The 17,976-nt window shown below is 43.8% G+C and overlaps 1 protein-coding gene across 8 annotated transcripts in view; it reads left to right on the forward strand.

The window, feature by feature from the left end:
* The first annotated feature begins 14,390 nt into the window (after window positions 1-14,390).
* The window catches only part of sgip1a (SH3GL interacting endocytic adaptor 1a), a 248,344-nt gene continuing 244,758 nt past the window's right edge, over window positions 14,391-17,976 (forward strand). For all 8 annotated transcript variants that reach the window (XM_059647869.1, XM_059647871.1, XM_059647872.1 and 5 more), the window contains exon 1: window positions 14,391-14,433. In XM_059647869.1, the coding sequence (XP_059503852.1) occupies window positions 14,406-14,433 (28 nt within the window). In that variant the 5' untranslated portion in view covers window positions 14,391-14,405. The remainder of the gene's footprint in view (window positions 14,434-17,976) is intronic.

Below are 17,976 nucleotides of genomic sequence, written 5' to 3' on the forward strand. Positions count from 1 at the left end.
GTGACAGGAACAAAATAGCCAAACTAAATCACATCTGTTCCAATGACCCCAGCTTCTGTAAGGGGGGGGGGGGGGGCACAGAAATGTCCATCTTATTCCTCAACCGGGGATTCCAAGCGCGGTTTTTGTCAGGTCCTCTTAGCCATGACCAACCCATCTCCCGGCTTTGGCCCTCAATCCTTCTCTGCCCTCCCACACAGTGACAGGGTCCCCCTGGTTGTAACTTACCACCCACCAACACCCACATCCAAAAGATCATTAGTCACCATTTCCACCACCTCCAATGAGATGCCACCACTAGACATATTCTTGTCCGCTCCTTCGTCAGACTTTCGCAGGGACCGTTCTCTCCATGATGTCCTGGTTCACTCCTCCTCCTCCATTGCCACAGGCCCCACGGCTCCATGGCATCTTCCCATGCAATTGCAGAGGGTCTAACATCTGCCCGTTCACTTTCTCCATCTTCACCATCCAACAGCCCAAACACACCTTTAAAGTGAAGCAATGCTTTACCTGCGCTTCACTCAATCTAGCCTATTGCATTCGCTGCTCACAACGTGGTCTCCTCTACACTGGGAAGACGTTATGTGGACTGGGTGATGGTTCTGCAGAAGATAAATGTTCTGTCCACAAAAATGACCCTGAGCTCTCTGTCATTTCTACTCACTGCCATGTTCCCTGGCCAATATCTCTGCCTCAGGCTTGCTGCAGTACTCCAGTGAAGTTTAGAACAAACTGGAACAACAGCACTTCATTTTCCGCTTGGGCTCCCTGAAGCCTTCCGAACGTAACATTAAGTTCAATGATTTTCAGGCCTGAGCACCTTCTCCCATTTCCTACCCACACACACACACACACACACACACACACACACACACACACACACACACACACACGCCAGACCTTTCTGTCACATGGCTGCTACCACAACCAACCCATTGTCAGCCACTAAAGGGTCCCATTAGCAGCTGTTAATTCTGTTAATTCTCCCAGGTTCTCCCTCTCTCTGATGAAGGGTCTAGGCCCGAAACGTCAGCTTTTGTGCTCCTGAGATGCTGCTGGGCCTGCTGTGTTCATCCAGCCTCACATTTTATTATCTTGGAATTCTCCCAGGTTGACTGTTACCTTGACTGCCCAATCTGTTCTCTCTCTCTCCCCCATAGTGTTCAGGGATGTGTAGATTAGGTGGGTTGTAAGGGGATGGGCCTCGGTGGGATGCTGTGAGGGTTGGTACGGACCTGTTGGGCTGAAGGTCCTGTTTGCACACTGCAGAGATTCTATGATTCTATGATTCTCACTCCGGGTTCCAACTCTACCTATTATTTACTTCGTTCCCCCTCCCCTTATCCGACCTTCAGCATATACACCAACGTTTTACTAGTTATAGACAGTTCAGAAGAAGGGTCATCGGACCCAAAACATTACCTCTGTTTTCTCTCCATGGATGTTGCCAGACCTGCTGAGTTTTTCCAGCAATTTTTGTTTTTATCTATCGCTGCAGTGGCATTTGCTGTTTTTTGTGTGGTCATTTAAACTAATTTGGCAGGAGACTAGATATGGAGTGGAGTTACAATAATGAATGATGCACAGACAGATTTAGAAGAAAAGTCAAGTTAGCCCGACAAGCACAGCAGGTGTGATCAAGTTAAGATATAGGGGAGCTTGATATGTTTCAGTGGCATTTACTCTAATGGAATGAGTCAAGTGAGTAGGGCAGATAAGTTGAGGGTGCTGATTGACTCATGGGAATATGGCATCTTGTTATAATGGAGAAATGGTTGATGGAGGGGCAAGACTGGCAGGTCAATATTTCAGGATATAGAGCCTTGCGAGATGGGAAACAGTATAAAAAAGGAAATGGTTTCACACATTGATCAGGGAGTCAGTTATAGCAATAACAAGAATGATACCTTAGAAAGCTCCTCAATTGCAGTTATATTGGGTAGAACTAATAAAAAAAGGGTCGATCATATTGTAGGGTGCGTACATTAAATTCCCAGACAGTGAAGAAGAGGTGGAAGGGTAGATTTATAGGAAAATTTCCGATTAGTGTAAAAATGATAAAGTAGCCTTGGTCAGAGATGATGGGAACTGCAGATGCTGGAGAATCCAAGATAACAAAGTGTGGGGCTGGATGAACACAGCAGGCCAAGCAACATCTTAGGAGCACAAAAGCAGACATTTCAGGCCTAGACCCTTCATCAGACCCTGCAATTTTCTGATGAAGGGTCTACGCCTGAAACGTCAGCTTTTGTGCTCCTAAGATGCTGCTTGGCCTGCTGTGTTCATTCAGCCCCACACTTTGTTATTTCGGATTCTCCAGCATCTGCAGTTCCCATTATCTCTGTTCCTGAAACTGCTTGTTTTGAAGCTTCTGTATCTTCAGCCTGACAGAAGATTATAGGAGATAAGCACATGACTGGGATGTGATGGTTCTTTGATGTCAGCCTCTTCACAGCAGCGAGCCATGGAGCCTATGGATGCAAGGTTGGCTTCCATGATGGTCTGCACAGTGCACACCACCTTCTGTAGTTTCTTATGGTCCTGTAGTTGCCATACCAGGCTGTCATGCACTTGGACAAAGTGTTTTTAATTTGCTTTCAATGGGATATGTGAGCCAATATGCGGAACATAACCCATGAAACATCCTCACCACATCAAGCCAAATCAAAAGGTCTCACCAAGTGAACGGGTTTGTGCCATTAAATCAGTTATCCTGAAGTGTAGGATGAAAAAGACAAGATTTCTTTGATGACATGATCCACCTCAGAGCTAAACCTCCAGATATGGGGGTTACCACTACCAGCAGAGATCAAGTTGAGAAAGCAAGTGAGAATGATCTTGCCAAGCCATGACCTATCCCAAATTCCCTGAAATGCAGGGCACACTTCTGACAAACAAGGGAGGAGGAAGATGGTGCATGATAAACATGCAGGAATAAAACTACCTTGAGTATATGTCAGATAAAAGGTCGGAGTCACAGATGGTGTGCTGGGAACATACCACCTACAGAGGGCTCCAAAGTGAACAGAGAATCCAGGACCTGCAAAATCATAACATTCACCAGAGCAATGATGTGGAGGAAGAGAAACCAACTAAGGGAAATGTGCAATACATCAATTGTGCACAGTGAACACAAAGAATATATCCAGCTAATGACAGTGTGATGGAATGCAGGGACAACATTCAGCACACTGATGATATATCTGCAGACGAAGAATTATCAAGGACAAAATTCACACTTTTAGTAAATTACACTATAACAAGATGTGGAAGAATAGCCTAAATCTAGCAACAAAATATGCACTCCTGGAGCTGTGTAATTGTAAATATTTAATCTCTATTCTTGTATAACTAATTTTTCTATTACCCTACGTTCATGTGTTTTTATGGTCATATAATGGCTATCTTGGAAAAATCACCTTTTGATTGATGTCCCTTCATGAGTTCAACATGCAGATGAACCAAGTAGCTGGATGTTATTACATGACCACAGACTACAGGCACTCTGCATGGTAACATGATGGGCACAGCTGTCTCTGGAGATTACTACATACTATTTGTATTAATTTAGCTGTGAACAAAGCCACCAGATATTCAAGTGAACATAATCCACATCCCTCATTTATGTTACATTTAGATAGCATAGGATTGGTATCACACCCTGAGCATCTCTTTTGTCATTAGAATGTGAATTGCAGCTTTCAGCCAGTTTTTGCAGGATTGTATAGTACTGGTCATGTGTTTTATCAGCTCTTTGTATTTCTCAAAGGGAACATTCTTGTGCAATTGGTGACACTGAGGGAACTTCATTAGCATTGATGTCATCTGATTTCTGTCTGCACTTCTTAACCAATTGCTAAGTGGCACCATCAGCTTGAGCACCATTTGTCATCTTGTTGAACTCCATCACAAGGTTTTAGTTTTAGGCTTGTCTGACAACATTTTTAACATTATTTCATTATTGAGTAACTGTTATTTGAGTTATACGGATGATTGATGTGTCCACCAAAAGTAGACATTGTTTTCAACAACCTCAATCTCTGCTTACACTACGTATTGAATTTTTAAAAAAACTCACTCAAGTGAGGAAGGCGTCACTTGCTAGACCAGTGTTTATTGTCCATCCCTAATTGCACAGAGAGCAGTTAAGAGTCAATCACATTGCTGAGAGTCTGGAGTCACAGGTAGGCCAGACCAGGTAAGGATGGCAGTTTTCTTCCCTAAAAGGACGTAAGTGAACCAGATGGGTTTTTCCTGACACACAGCAGCAGATTCATAGTCACAATTAGACTCTTAATTCCAGATATTTATTGAAATTCCACCATCCGCTGGGGTGGGATTTGACTCAGATCCCCAGAACATTACTGATGTCTCTGGATTAACAGTCCAGCAATAATACCACAAGGCCGTTTCCTAGGTTTTGACTTGCTAACAATATAGTTAAACATCAGGAGTTACAGGAAACGGAGCAAAGAACTCCACAGCAGCCAACAGTCTACAGTGAGACATAGACAGTGGCACAAACAAGGTGCAAAAAGAAAATGAATATATGTGTATATGAAAAGTAAGTGTTTAGAGAGATATAGGCCAAATGCTGGTAAATGGGATTAGATTTATATTGGATATCTGGTCAACATGGACAAGTCGGACCAAAGGGTTTGTTTCCATGCTGCATATCTCTATGACTCTATGGAGGAAAATGCGGCCACAGTGATATCTCATATTGAAACAACATGATATTATTTAATACCATAGCTTACTCAAAGTGTGGTTGCTTGGAAGAGTTATCAGTGAGTAGGCGGTAACCATTTCCAGCTTTGGCCCTCACCCATGGAGGAAAACGGAAAGTGGCAGAATCAAGAGGGAGAGAAGACCTTTTAAATACCAACTGAACAAAATTCTCCAGATTGTGCCTTATGGCTAAATTGAGCGACTTTGTGTAAAGCCAGTTTAAAAGAATAGCTGCATTTGATGAGTTGTTTCAAAATGTTTGTTTTTCATGTCTTTCCGATCGATGTAATGACTGTTGAGGTCAAAGCGCAGAAGGGCTTCTGATCAGGGTCAACATCAACGTTGCCATGGAGATTTCTGTCAGATAACCTTTCACAATTTTCAGCTGGATGTTTCCGGTCCCAGCTGAAGCAGTAAAAGATTAGCACAACCTCCCAAAGGGAAGATCGTCAGGTGGGAGAAGAGATGGAAAAGAGCGAGACAACTCCTTCCCCGTGATAAGGTAGCTGCTCGATTTAGATAAATTTTTAAAGGTCCAAGTCTTTCCAACAGTGAATGTGTAGGAATTCATGTAGTCAGGTAGATAATCAGAACGTTAGGTGAGAGGTCATATGATCGAGATGTATCAAGTGGTTGGAGATAGATTGGGACAGTTATGTGGTGCATACTTGAATTATCTCAGAAAGCCACTGACTGAATACAGGAGATGAATTATACTTGCTCCCATCAAGTCTATTTTGTTGACTTTTAGACCCAAAACGTCAGCTTTCCTGCTCCACTGATGTTGCTCGCCCTGCTGTGTTCATCCAGCTCTACACCTTGTTATCTCAGATTCTGCAGCATCTGCAGTTCCTACTAAGTCTATTTTATTAATGTTTTAGAGGCCAGCTTCACTCACAGGGGCAACTCCCCAAAAGATAATAAACCCCTTTTCATTCCTACCCATGCGACCATAATAAATGGGACCTGGAGTTGACCATTTAGCCCTTCAAGCCTGCCCTGCCATTCAATAGGATTGTGGCTGACCCAAAACTTCCCTGCCTTTTAGCCATAACCCTTGATTCAGAAACAAGGCAAAGCTGACTTAGTTTGCCAAATGAGTGAACATTTACAGCTGAACCTGATCCTATGTTCCCAGTTTTCCAGCAGAGGTCTCTAGATGATGATATTGAGCAGGATAAATCTCCGGCAAAAAGTTTTCTTCCCTCTTTTTTCTCCAGTTCAGGCCAACTGTAACATCCAGTCACTTGAGAAGTGCTCTCTTACACAGAGCTGAGTTTAGACTTTGGAACTATATACAGCTGAACATCACAATATATTTTTGTACTTGCCAGTGAGCCATGGATGTGAGCTGCAATTTTACAACTGAATTCATGAACTGTAGGAAATTGTTGTACATTTGCCTGCAGCCTGTGGTCCAAATCCAATGCTGACTCCTCACAGAGCCTGTAATTATTTTTGAGCAATCTCAATTTATTTTCAATGGCCATGTGTCCATGATACAAAATGGTACACTATATTGTTGCTAAGTCACTAAATCTTACTTAGACCACATAGATGGCTCAGGAAGCTTTTTGTTTTAATGAAAAGTACATGATTTAGTAAACTCCACATATTGATCCATCTAATGCACCATTGCCATACGCAGGCACTAGAAAGTCACAGATACAGAGCTGATCACAGTAAGTTAGAATGGAGATAGCAACAGAACTTAGGTCAAGACGTTAACAAGTGGTGAAAGGCTGGTTTGAATGTCTTAACATTTCAGCATTACCTGTAGATAGTAAGAACTGCAGATGCTGGAGTCAGAGATAACACAGCGTGGAGATAGAGGGACAGAGCAGGCCAGGCAGCATCAGAGGAGCAGGGAAGCTGACGTTTCAGGTCGGGACCCTTCTTCAGAAATGGGGGACAGGTTTGGGAGCTCAGAAATAAGTAGAGGAGGGGTGGGGCTGGGGAAGGTAGATGGGATGGTGATAGGTGAGTGCAGGTATGAAGTGGGGATTGGTCAGTAAGATGGGAGGGGTGGATAGGTGGGAGAGAAGATGGACAGTTTGTGGACAAGGAAGCAGGGATCAGAGGGAGGGTTGGTCATTGGATGAGGCGGTGGGGGGTAGATTTTGAAACTGGCAAAATCCACATTTAGACCATTGGGCTGTAGGCTCCCGAGGCAGAATATGAGCTGCTGCTCCTCCAGTTTACGGGTGGTGTCATTGTGAGACTGGAGGAGGCCCAGGATGGACATGTCACCCAGGGAGTGGGAGGAGGAGTTGAAATGGTTTGCAACTGGAAGGTGTTGTCGTTTGTCATGAACAGAGCACAGATGCTCTACAAAAGTGGTTTCCAAGCCTCTGTTTAGTCTCACCGGTGTACAGGAGGCCACATCGGGAGCAACAGATACAATAGACCAAGTTGGCAGATGTCAAGTGAACCTCTGTCTGACTTGAAAGGTTTGCTTTGGGCCATGAATGGGGGAGAGGGAGGAGGTATAGGGGCAGGTGTAGCACTTTTGTAGGGAAAGGTGCCGGGGGTGGTGGGGTTGGTGGGGTTAGTGGGGAGTGTAGGGCAGATGAGGGATTCATGAAGAGAGCAGTCCCAAAGAAAGGCAGATAGACGTGGGGAGGGAAATATATCTTTGGTTGTGGGTTCGGATTGCAGGTGGTGGAAGTGGTGGAGAATGATACGTTGAATCCGGAGGCTAGTGGGGTGATATGTGAGGACAAGGGGGATTCTGTCTTTATTTTTGTTATGAGCAGTGAATGTAAGGGTGGAGGTGTGGGAAAGGCAAGAGATGCAGTTGAGGGCATTTTCGATCACCGCAGTGGGTAAGTTGTGGTCCTTGAAATGGGAGGATATCTGAGATGTGTAGGCGTGGAACGCCCCATCTTGGGACCAGACACAGTAGAGGCAGAGGAATTGGGAGTAGGGGATCGCATTCTTGCAGGAGGGTGGGTGATAAGAGGTATAGTGTAGGTGTCTGTGGGTGTCGGTGGGCTTGAGATAGATGTTGGTTTTGAGGCATTCACCAGAGATGGAGGCAGAGAGGTCCAGGATGGAGAGGGAGGTATCAGAGATGGTCCAGGTGAATTTGAGTTTGGATGGAAGGCGTTAGTAAAGTTGATGAACTGTTCAAATTCCTCGTGGGAGCACAAGGCAGTGCTGATAAAGTCATCAATGTAGCAGAGGAACAGTTGGGTGATAGTGCCAGTGTAGTAGCGGAAGAGGAATTGTTCCACGTGCCCTACAAAAAGGAGGCATTGCTTGGGCCCATGCCGGTGCTCATGGTCACCGCTTAGACTATAAGAAGTGGGAGATGTTAAAGGAAAATTTTTTAAGGGTAAGGGCGAGTTCCCTTAATCTGTAGGAAGTGGGATTTTGCCAGTTTCAAGTTTCAAAGTCTCCTCACCCTCTACCCTCCCTCTCATCCCCTCTCCCTGACCTGACACAATCTGTCCATCATCTCTGCCACCTATCTGTCCTTCCCACCGGACTGACCAATCCCCATCACTCCCTGCCTGCACCTATTCATTATTACCTATTCTTTCCTTATGTGTATGCAGATTGCTATTTTCCCATGTGGTGGGGAGTAACTAAATGGCAACAATTCCTGACTTGAAAGTGGGCACCCTGCTTCTCTGGCCTCTGCTGTCTCACAACGCCAGGTACTCAAGTTTGATTCCAGCCTCAGGCGACTGTCTGTGTGGAGTTTGCACATTCTCCCTGTGTCTGTGTGAGTTTCCTCTGGGTGCTCTGGTTTCCTCCCACAGTCCAAAGATGTGCAGCTTAGGTGGACTGGCCCTGCTGAATTGCCCATAATGTGCAGGGATGTGCAGGCTATGAGTGAACTATGGTAAATGAGGGTTTACATGGATAGAGTGGGATGCTCTTCAGATAGTCAGTGCAGAATTGATGAGCCAAGTGTCCTCTATCTGCACTGTAAGGATTCTATGATTCTTCAGCCATGATCTCACTGAATGGCAGAACACACTTAAAGGGCCAAGTGGCAACAGGAAGAAAGGTACAGGAATGTTTGTAGGGTCCTCTGTATAACCATGATGGGTGTGTGACTCACTCTGTGAAGCACGACCTGAGTTGCCTTCCATCCTCATCCAAATATGCATTAGAAATCATCACCACAGCTGGTGGGTGGGTAACTTTTTTCTGTCTAACAACACAACCTCTACTTGTCAGTGATGTGAGGCCCTTCAAGAGACAATTGCATCAATCAAAAACTTTTGCAGCACAGATTAAAGACAACTGTAATCACAGAATCCTGCATGTGAAACGCATACAGTGACCAGTCTTGTCATCACAAGCAATCCTAACAATGTCATTAGTTAATGCAAATTGATCAAAGCCATCTCGAGAAGCAGATGTATTCACAGATGACCATAAAATGTTCACCTCCTGGCCACAATTCTCAAAGACAACCCAAGATCTCAAAGACAACAAAAGGGAGCTAGCTGTTCTGTGGAAAGGTCCTTGAATCTGAAACATTAACTCTGACTTCTCTCCACGAATGCTAGCAGGCCTGCTGAGCTTTTCCAGCAATTTCTGTCTTTGTTTCTGATTTCCAGCATCCACAGTTCTTTTGGATTTTACCGAGATCTCAAAGACTGCACAAAGGAATAGAGCTGATTTCCTCTCACTCAGAACTGTAATTATTTGCATTGCAAGTGGGTGGGCAAACTTTCAGTAATCCTACAACACTCACAATCTCCTATTGCATTTGTGCGACATGGCTTGTGCTGCAAACATAAGGTCCCTATGTAAAAAGTCCATGTAGAACTGTGCAATAGCCCTCCTACTCTGAGTTCACCATGCCCTAAAGTATTAGAGACTATTTTAAACTGTCCTTTGTCTGAGGCAGGAATCCTGATTGCTCACATTACTGAGAAGGCAGTGTATACAGACACCAATGACTGCAGGAACTACAAATGTGTTGCACCTGAGAATGCTTGGTTCCAAGTACTGAAGTGATTGTACAGACTTTATTGTATGCCCACCAGGAGATACATGAGTTTGAACATGGCTTCATTGTTGGGAAGACGGATGAGGTATTCCCCACATGGGTGGGTACAGTGTGGAATTTATGGAGTGAGAAAGAAAAAGACAGAAGGCAGGGATGGCAAGGTTGACAGAGGCTGCGAGGCCCTCATCCACCCCCTCCCCTCCACCCATCTTTATTTGGTGGTCTCCCTTGCTCCTGGCCTCTCCTTCCCCGACAGCACAACCCGCCTTCTCCGTTTGGTTCTCTCTTAGATCCTGAATCTCCTCCTCCCACATGCCCTGCCCTTCCCCCAAGCCTCGCTATCTGTTCTGTTTTTGATATTACCCCGATAGGCTCATTTGAAACAGGGCCAATGGGCCAGCCACAACAGAGGGTATTGTCACCGTGGCATTAGTACAATGAAGGAGCAGAGAAACTGAGGAAGGAGCAAATACATCAGCAAGGCCAGGACCAGCAGCTGCCAAACAGCCTCCACCTGAAGAAGTTGCAGCTAAATGTCCCCTCAGGATGTGAAGGTGACCCAGAGTTTGGCATCCTCGAGATGACTGAGGAGCAGCGCTGCCACAGACTGAGGATGCTCTGGGACATCACTGCAGAACCTTCTCATCTGCTATGGCAGGACCTGCAACCTGAAGTGATACATGGTTATCCTATCCCACAGGCAATCCAGGTGACAGCTGCATTAAAGTTTGATGTAACTGGCTGTTTCCAAGACTTTACTGACGATCTTACTGTGAACTCTCAATCCTTGGCTCATGAATGTATCAAAGCCATTATTCATATAATTTGTGTCAGACCATACCATTTCATCTGGTTTCCCCATCATGTGGTCAGTGCTACAGGCTGGTTGGTCGGCTTTGCCCACATTGCCAACTTCCCACAGATGTAACGTGCTAAAGACTGGATATACATTGTATTGAAAGTGCTACATCATAAGTTGGCAGACTTGATCAACAGAAAGGTTTCCATTCCATCAATACACAAGCATCTGTAAGCATTAGTATCACATTTCAGAAGTCTGAACCAGGCTCCCTGGAAACAGCCATGATTCCCACATCCTTGAGAACTCTTCTGTTGCTGCATTACTACAAAGGCTGCATAACTAATAAGGATAACCATGGCTGACAGTTCCATTAAGTAACGCCCCAACTAGGCTGAGTGTAGATACAAAACAGCCCAACCCTCCACTGGAGCCATCATAAAGCAATTTCTAGGCCTCCTGTAGATGAAGTTCCAATGCTTTTGGACAGGCTTTTCAGCCTGGACAGTATGCTGCAAAATTCTAGCACAACTGGAGCAGGTAAAGAGGCGAGCTAATGGATGCTGAAGAGCTGGAAGGGCACTGCCTATTTTCCAAGGAGGAAGATGAGGACATTGAGTGGGTGGAACATCACCTCCACAATAGAGGGGTATTAAGTCAAGACTGCCAATCCAGATAGGATTTAATTGAAAGATTAATAGAAACTCAGCAGGTCGGGCAGCCTCTGTGGAAAGAGAAACAGAGTTAGTGCTCCAGGTCCAGCAACCTTCTCTAGCAATTTCTTTGTATTAATTTAGGATTAAATTAATATCAGGTTCCAATAAATGTGAGCTGGGTGAGGTCAACGTTCAGTAATTGGCTGAAAATCTGTTATTCAAAAGGCAAGCAGCCTCAGTTTATTCCCAGAAGTAAATGTTTCTCTCTTCATTTGTCTCTTCCATGCTTTTCCAGTTGTTCAATGAAAGTTAACATTTTCCTCTGTTTGGAAGCATTCCAGCATGTGATGCTTCCACACTGAACAATGACATGTTACGCTGACTGTTGGGGAAAGTGCAGGGCTCCCTTAGACAGGGGTCTAAACTGGTATGGTGCTCAGGATGGGTAGCCTCTGGAGTTGATATTCTTGTAACTGCAGATACAATACCAGTCAGACAGGTGATGTTGTAAGATAGCAATATAATTACTGATGTGAGAAGCTGTTTGCAATGCAGCGTCCCAGGGGCCACTTAAATGCCCTCAGATGCTTTTGTGTTTTCTTCTTCTCCCATTGTGTGATATGTGAAGTTTCTGGCTGGTAGTAATTGTCCTGGTACACAGCTGGACTTTAAACATGTTCCCAGGAAGCGCAAACCCCAGCAGTATCAAGTTCTTCTGTCACTGGTGAACGGAAGACAGGGCAAGAGTGGAGCCACCAAATTATGGTGCACGCGATGAGGTGAGCGGTGTAAGGTAACTCAATAGAAAGCTTCAGTGACATGCCCCAAAGTTCACGCTTAGTTGATTTTTGGTAAAATTTAGCCCACATTCACCACCCACTGCGCTCAATCAGCTACATAGCACCAAACCAATCCACATTCATAAGTGTTGGTGATAGGTAGCAACAATATTTATTTTGTCACTGGTGTGTTTGCAAACATAGTCCCTGAACTAACGCCAAAACACAGATTATAGCCTTGTCATAAATAGATTATTGTTAGTGTATTCTTGCTGCTAACAAATTGGCTGCCATGCTTCTTGCATTTCAGCAGGGAATGTTATATAAAAAGTCCTTCTTTGGCAGTAAAATGCTTTGGGGAATTATGTGATAGTGAATGGTGTATTACACAGCTAAGTCTTTCTCCCCTTCCAAGACATATCTCCCCCCTTTTTACCTGACACAGTAATTCCTGCTGCCTTTGAACACAGTGGTTTCTCTTGTTTATTTCATACAAAAGTGTTTCAGACATCTGATTGCAGGTAGCAGTCAAATGATTTACAATTCTGCAGGATAATGTGTTGCATTTGACCTAAAAGTGCTTAATATTGGCATTGGGTGTGGGAACTGTTATCCTAGTATACAACACTGGCATCTTCTCCCTTGATCAGTACAAATAACTGAAACTTTTAATTTATTAAAAATGTACTGCAGAACGGGGATTTTAAAATGCACATGACCCTTAGTTGATCAATTTGCACTAATCTCAGGTTTTAGCATTGGATGAGACAATGAATGCAAACCAATGTTCCAGCATGCAGTCCATTTAGGTTAATGGACTTTCACCTCCTTCTTGAGTGGATGCCTTCCCTCCAGCTGAAGGTGCCAGAAAGAGCATGTTAAAAAGTCACTGCAATCTGGAGAGGGAGGGCTCCTTTCCAGACATCCCAAATGAAACAACTGGGCCTCTGATTTCCTGAGGCTGTACAATGCCCTGATTCTCACTCTTGCATTTGCTTGCTGAATGTTCTTGGCTGGTTACATTTAGGCTCCTGTGGAATCTTCTCAGGCCCCATTCACCCAGCACCGGTAGATTAGCATTGGCTGTCCTTTGAAATGGCCTGCATCCTTTCCCTCTTGCAAGAAATATCATGCCTGATCCTGGAGAAGTCTCTTAATTTGAACAATTCTCGCATTAAAATAATATTTCTATCTTACAACATAGCACCTTGGAATTGTTATAACAATTTACTTGCCGCTAATAGAACATAGAACATAGAACAGTACAGCACAGAACAGGCCCTTCAGCCCACAATGTTGTGCCGACCATTGATCCTCATGTATGCACCCTCAAATTTCTGTGACCATATGCTTGTCCAGCACTCTCTTAAATGACCCCAATGACCTTGCTTCCACAACTGCTGCTGGCAACGCATTCCATGCTCTCTCAACTCTCTGTGTAAAGAACCCGCCTCTGACATCCCCTCTATACTTTCCTCCAACCAGCTTAAAACTATGACCCCTTGTGTTAGCCATTTCTGCCCTGGGAAATAGTCTCTGGCTATCAACTCTATCTATGCCTCTCATTATCTTGTATACCTCAATTAGGTCCCCTCTCCTCCTCCTTTTCTCCAATGAAAAGAGACCGAGCTTGTTCGAAAATTACTTCAAATCAAGTCCATGTAAAGTTTCAGTCATAAGTTTCTGATTAGTTTGAGAAAGCCAGGTTAAAAGGCCAAGGCCAAGGTTTCAGCATACGACATTGAAAAGAATCAAAGAAAATAAATAAATTGCAAAATAGGAGCCGTTGATCTCAACTATAAGATGATGGATAAACTCACAAAACGTGAGGTGCCTTAACATTAGGTCCCCTCCAGATACCTTTACTCATGCCCTTCGCATGAATGAGTTAATGGCACGCACCAAAAGACCAATAAACCTGACCGACTGCCATGCATACAACAGGTTTCACTATGTGGTGTGTAGTAGGCTTGCAGAATGCCCAGAACGTCTGCCTGACTGGCACCTGAAGGAGGACGCCCACATAAAGACAGTCAGGTTTATTTGCATGACCTGAGTATTATCATGTTATTTGGCAAGTGGAGAAATTCAGAAGCCCATCTGCGGGAGAGAGCTGGTACGAATGCATTCAGTGGGTTGTCCAGGGCAACAAGCAGAAGAACAGCAGATGTCAAAATTCACCTTTGAAAAGATTGTTGACAGTGGGTGCAATTGCACAGACAGCTATTATACCCATCCAACAAACACAAAATTCCCTGTAAAATTATTTTAGAACTTTTTTTATCAATGTTGCTCGTGAGCCCCTAAGATTATTTGTTCTGCTCTGTGCAGCAGCAGTCCCTGTTCTCACTAAATGTCACGTTTTCCTACACCAGGAGGCAGTCGTCATAATATATTTCAAAAGACCCAAATTGCTAGAGATATTGATACTCGTGCCAGCTGCTGATGAGAGTGCCAGCTGCACCATGGAGACTTGCTTGAAAACATCACAGGGTAGGAAACAATAAAACTTTAATACGTTTTTAACTCACTGGAGAAACTGGATAACAGAGAACAGTCAAATCTGTCCCGAGAAACTCTGCACTTTACTGATTGATGGGCAAATGACATTTGTTAAAACTGAGAGGCTTGATAGGCTGGGGCATTTTACCCTGGAGTGTAGGTGACTGAGGGGTGACCTTATAGAGGTTTATAAAATCACGAGGGCATAGATAAGGTGAATAGCAAAGGTCTTTTCCTCAGGGTGGGAGAGTTCTAAAGTAGAGGGCATATTTTTAAGGTGAGAGGATAAAGATTTAAAGGGGACCTGAGGGGCAACATTTTCACACAGAGGGAGGTTTGTACGTGAAACGAACTGCCGGAGGAAGTGGTAAGTGCAGGTAGAGTTACAACATTTAAAAGACATTGGGATAGGTAAATGAATAGGCAAGGTTTAGAGGGATTGAGGCAAAACACAGGCAAGTGGGACTAGTTTAGTTTGGGTAACTTGGTCAGCAGGGATGAGTTGGATCGAAGGGCCTGTTTCCATACTGAATAATTTTATGACTCTATGATTCAAAGTACAAGTGTGAACTAGAACGATTGCATTAAAATCAATGTACAATCTTTTACAGAACTGTATTAATGAAGTGTTTTGAAATATTTCATTGCAAAATTTTAAACAGCTTGCATCCATATTGAAATGCTTCTGAAGTCTGTCCTAGGTTCATTGACATTTTTTTATTCAAAAAAAATACTATATTCGTAGCATATACAAAAAATAAACATATTTACATACCTACTCGGTCATGCTAGCCACTCCGGGTTACCCTAGGGGTATGTACACCAACTAAAAGAAAAAAACAAAAACAAAGAAAAAACCCCGGCGGTTGTCTACCCGCACAGTCCCTGTTGGCCCCCTGACCAGTTGGGGAAGGTGCCAGCTGAGCCCAGTTACCAAATAGGGCCCATGTTACATTCCGGCTGAGGGGTCTCATACAGTGGTCTTTCACCACCGCGCCTTGGCAGCGTCTGCCCCAAGACTTAGCGTGTACGTCCTAGGTTCATTGACACTGATTTAATAGTAGAGCAAAGATGCAAATTAAAGGTGTGAATTTTAACAGTTGTGATATTTCCTGGTTTCAAAACCCATTAAGGAGGAAGTGTCCCAGAAGTTGGAATTTTCTTTCTGGAGTGGCTGGGCACTCTGGGAGTTAGGATGGGCAGGTACCAGGTGCCAAGGCAGGCTGGATGGAAGACCTGTGTTGATGCTCTACCATCGTGGAGGAATTTAAGAACAATAGTAAAGCACAGAACTGTCCTCTAGTCTTCACCTCCCCCTACTCCCATCTCTCAGAACACTCTGCATACCCTATACTTGCGATCTCATGTTCCCAAATTCCCAATACTTAAAGGACAGAAGTTTTAAATACCTTGATAGCTTTACAGTTCTTTTTGATGCTATTGAAGATTCCAATGACCTTTAAAGTTAATGGATTTATGAATTTTAAAGTTTTTGAGAAGATTTCTAATACGGGTTGTGGATGAGGTTGTAGAATTGCTCGCTAAGACAATGTCTTTGGTTGCAGATATTTTGTTGTCCTGCTAGGTAACATCATCAGTGCACCTCCAGTGAAGCATTGGTGTCCAATCCCACTTGCTATTTATACACCTTCGTTTGCTGGGGAGGAGGTTGGCAATACTTCCGGTTTTGTTTTTCAGTGGTTTTTATATCGAGTCCAATTCAATGTATTTATTGATGGAGTTCCAGTCGGAATACCAGTCCTCCAGGAATTCTCTGGCATGTCTCTGTTTGATTGTGCTATGGACGTGTGTCCCAGTCAAATTTGTGTCTTTCTTTGTCCATGTGTATTGAGATCAGTGAGAATCGGCCGTGTCTCTTGGTGGCTAGTTGGTGTCCACGTATCCTTATTGTCAATTTTCTTCCAGCTTGGCCTATGTAATGTTTCTCACAGTCCTTGCATGATATTTTGTATATTATGTTATTTTTATCGTCTATGGTTATGGGATCCGTTACATTCAACCTAAAAGATCGATCTAGCCAAAAGGACAATTCCCACACTGGTAGCTGAATCAGAAAGGCACTCCATGACACCAACAGCATCAACAAGGACAGCATCTTAAAACTGCTGGATCTGTGCCTCTTCGCCTTCCATGACTGTATATTCAAGCAAGTCAACGGGGTCCCCCATAACAGGACTAATTGCAGAAGCGGTTAGAAAGAACAGCGCTCCGCATTATACAAAACAAACTCTGGGTCCGCTGTGTCAATGACACCTTCGTGATTATCGAATGCGCAAGACTAGAAGAAAACTACCAAAGCTTTAAACAACGTCCTCCTGGAATAAAATTCACAAAAGAAGAAGAGAACAATAACTGACTATCCTTCCTAGACATTATGGTGGAATGTAAGAACAACGTGGAACTCCAGACTAGCGTATATAGAAAGACTACACATGTAGACAAAATACTTAATTACTCCAACAACCACCTGAATGCCCATAAATGGAGCTGCACCTTGACATTATTCAAATGGGCCACAAAACATTGCAGCAATCCAGGGGCACTTGTACAATGTTTTGAAAAGGAATGGATGCCCAAAAAACAGTCTGTCATTACCTCCGTGGCAGACCGCAACAAGAAGACATGACACAGCCAGACACACCGGTCACTCTACCATACATCAGAGACATATCAGAGATGACCACAAGTCTACTCAGACCCCTAGGTATCAGGGTAGCCCACAACCCAACAACTGCGCTGCAACAGCTACGGATGAGCATAAAGGATCCCATACCAACAACCAGTAAAATTAATGTAGTAAAGGAAATACCACACAAGGACTGTGAGAAATATCACATCGTCCAAACTAGAAGAAAACTGACAATAAGGATACATGGACAGTAATTGTTTGTTATAACTGGATAGGTTTTATTTACCATGTTAAAGGAAACTGTGCAATTCATGGTAGAGAAAAAAAGAGATAGGACAAGAAAAGTGAGAGGAGGTGAGAAACATGGGCCAATCAGGGGTTGCAGAAGAGCCTGTAACTTGAAACGTTGAATAAGTACATGGAACTGTTCCTTGGCCTTATTCTTTATGATGGAGGTAAATGAGAGAGTAATTAGACTGATGTTAGGGTTAGGAGAGTGTAGGTGTAAGGGGGATACAGAGATGGAGAAAAGGTGGTTGGTGTTCTGGAGAAGCTATGAAGAAAGTGAATAATGAAGTATAAATGGGATTTATTCTGGCCCAGTCATTTCCTCCCTGGTTTGAGCATGGTGCACGGAGGACCATTTTGTTTTGTTTTGCGGGCTAATGTGAGGCTGGTACAAAGGTTTTTGGGCTAGGGTGAGTTAATTCTAGCTGAAGAACCGGATGAAGTTACTCTTTCTTGTTGGGGAGAGTATATGGTGAAACTTGTTCTTCAGTAGTTGTAGCAAGATTAAGCCTGAATTGATTTTCCCAAGTTGATGCTCAGCGCCATTGCTCCAGGACATGAATGAGATTGCAGGCAGGGTAAATTATGCACTGAAA

Source organism: Stegostoma tigrinum, chromosome 8 (genome assembly GCF_030684315.1).
Source record: "Stegostoma tigrinum isolate sSteTig4 chromosome 8, sSteTig4.hap1, whole genome shotgun sequence".
Lineage (NCBI taxonomy): Eukaryota > Metazoa > Chordata > Chondrichthyes > Orectolobiformes > Stegostomatidae > Stegostoma > Stegostoma tigrinum.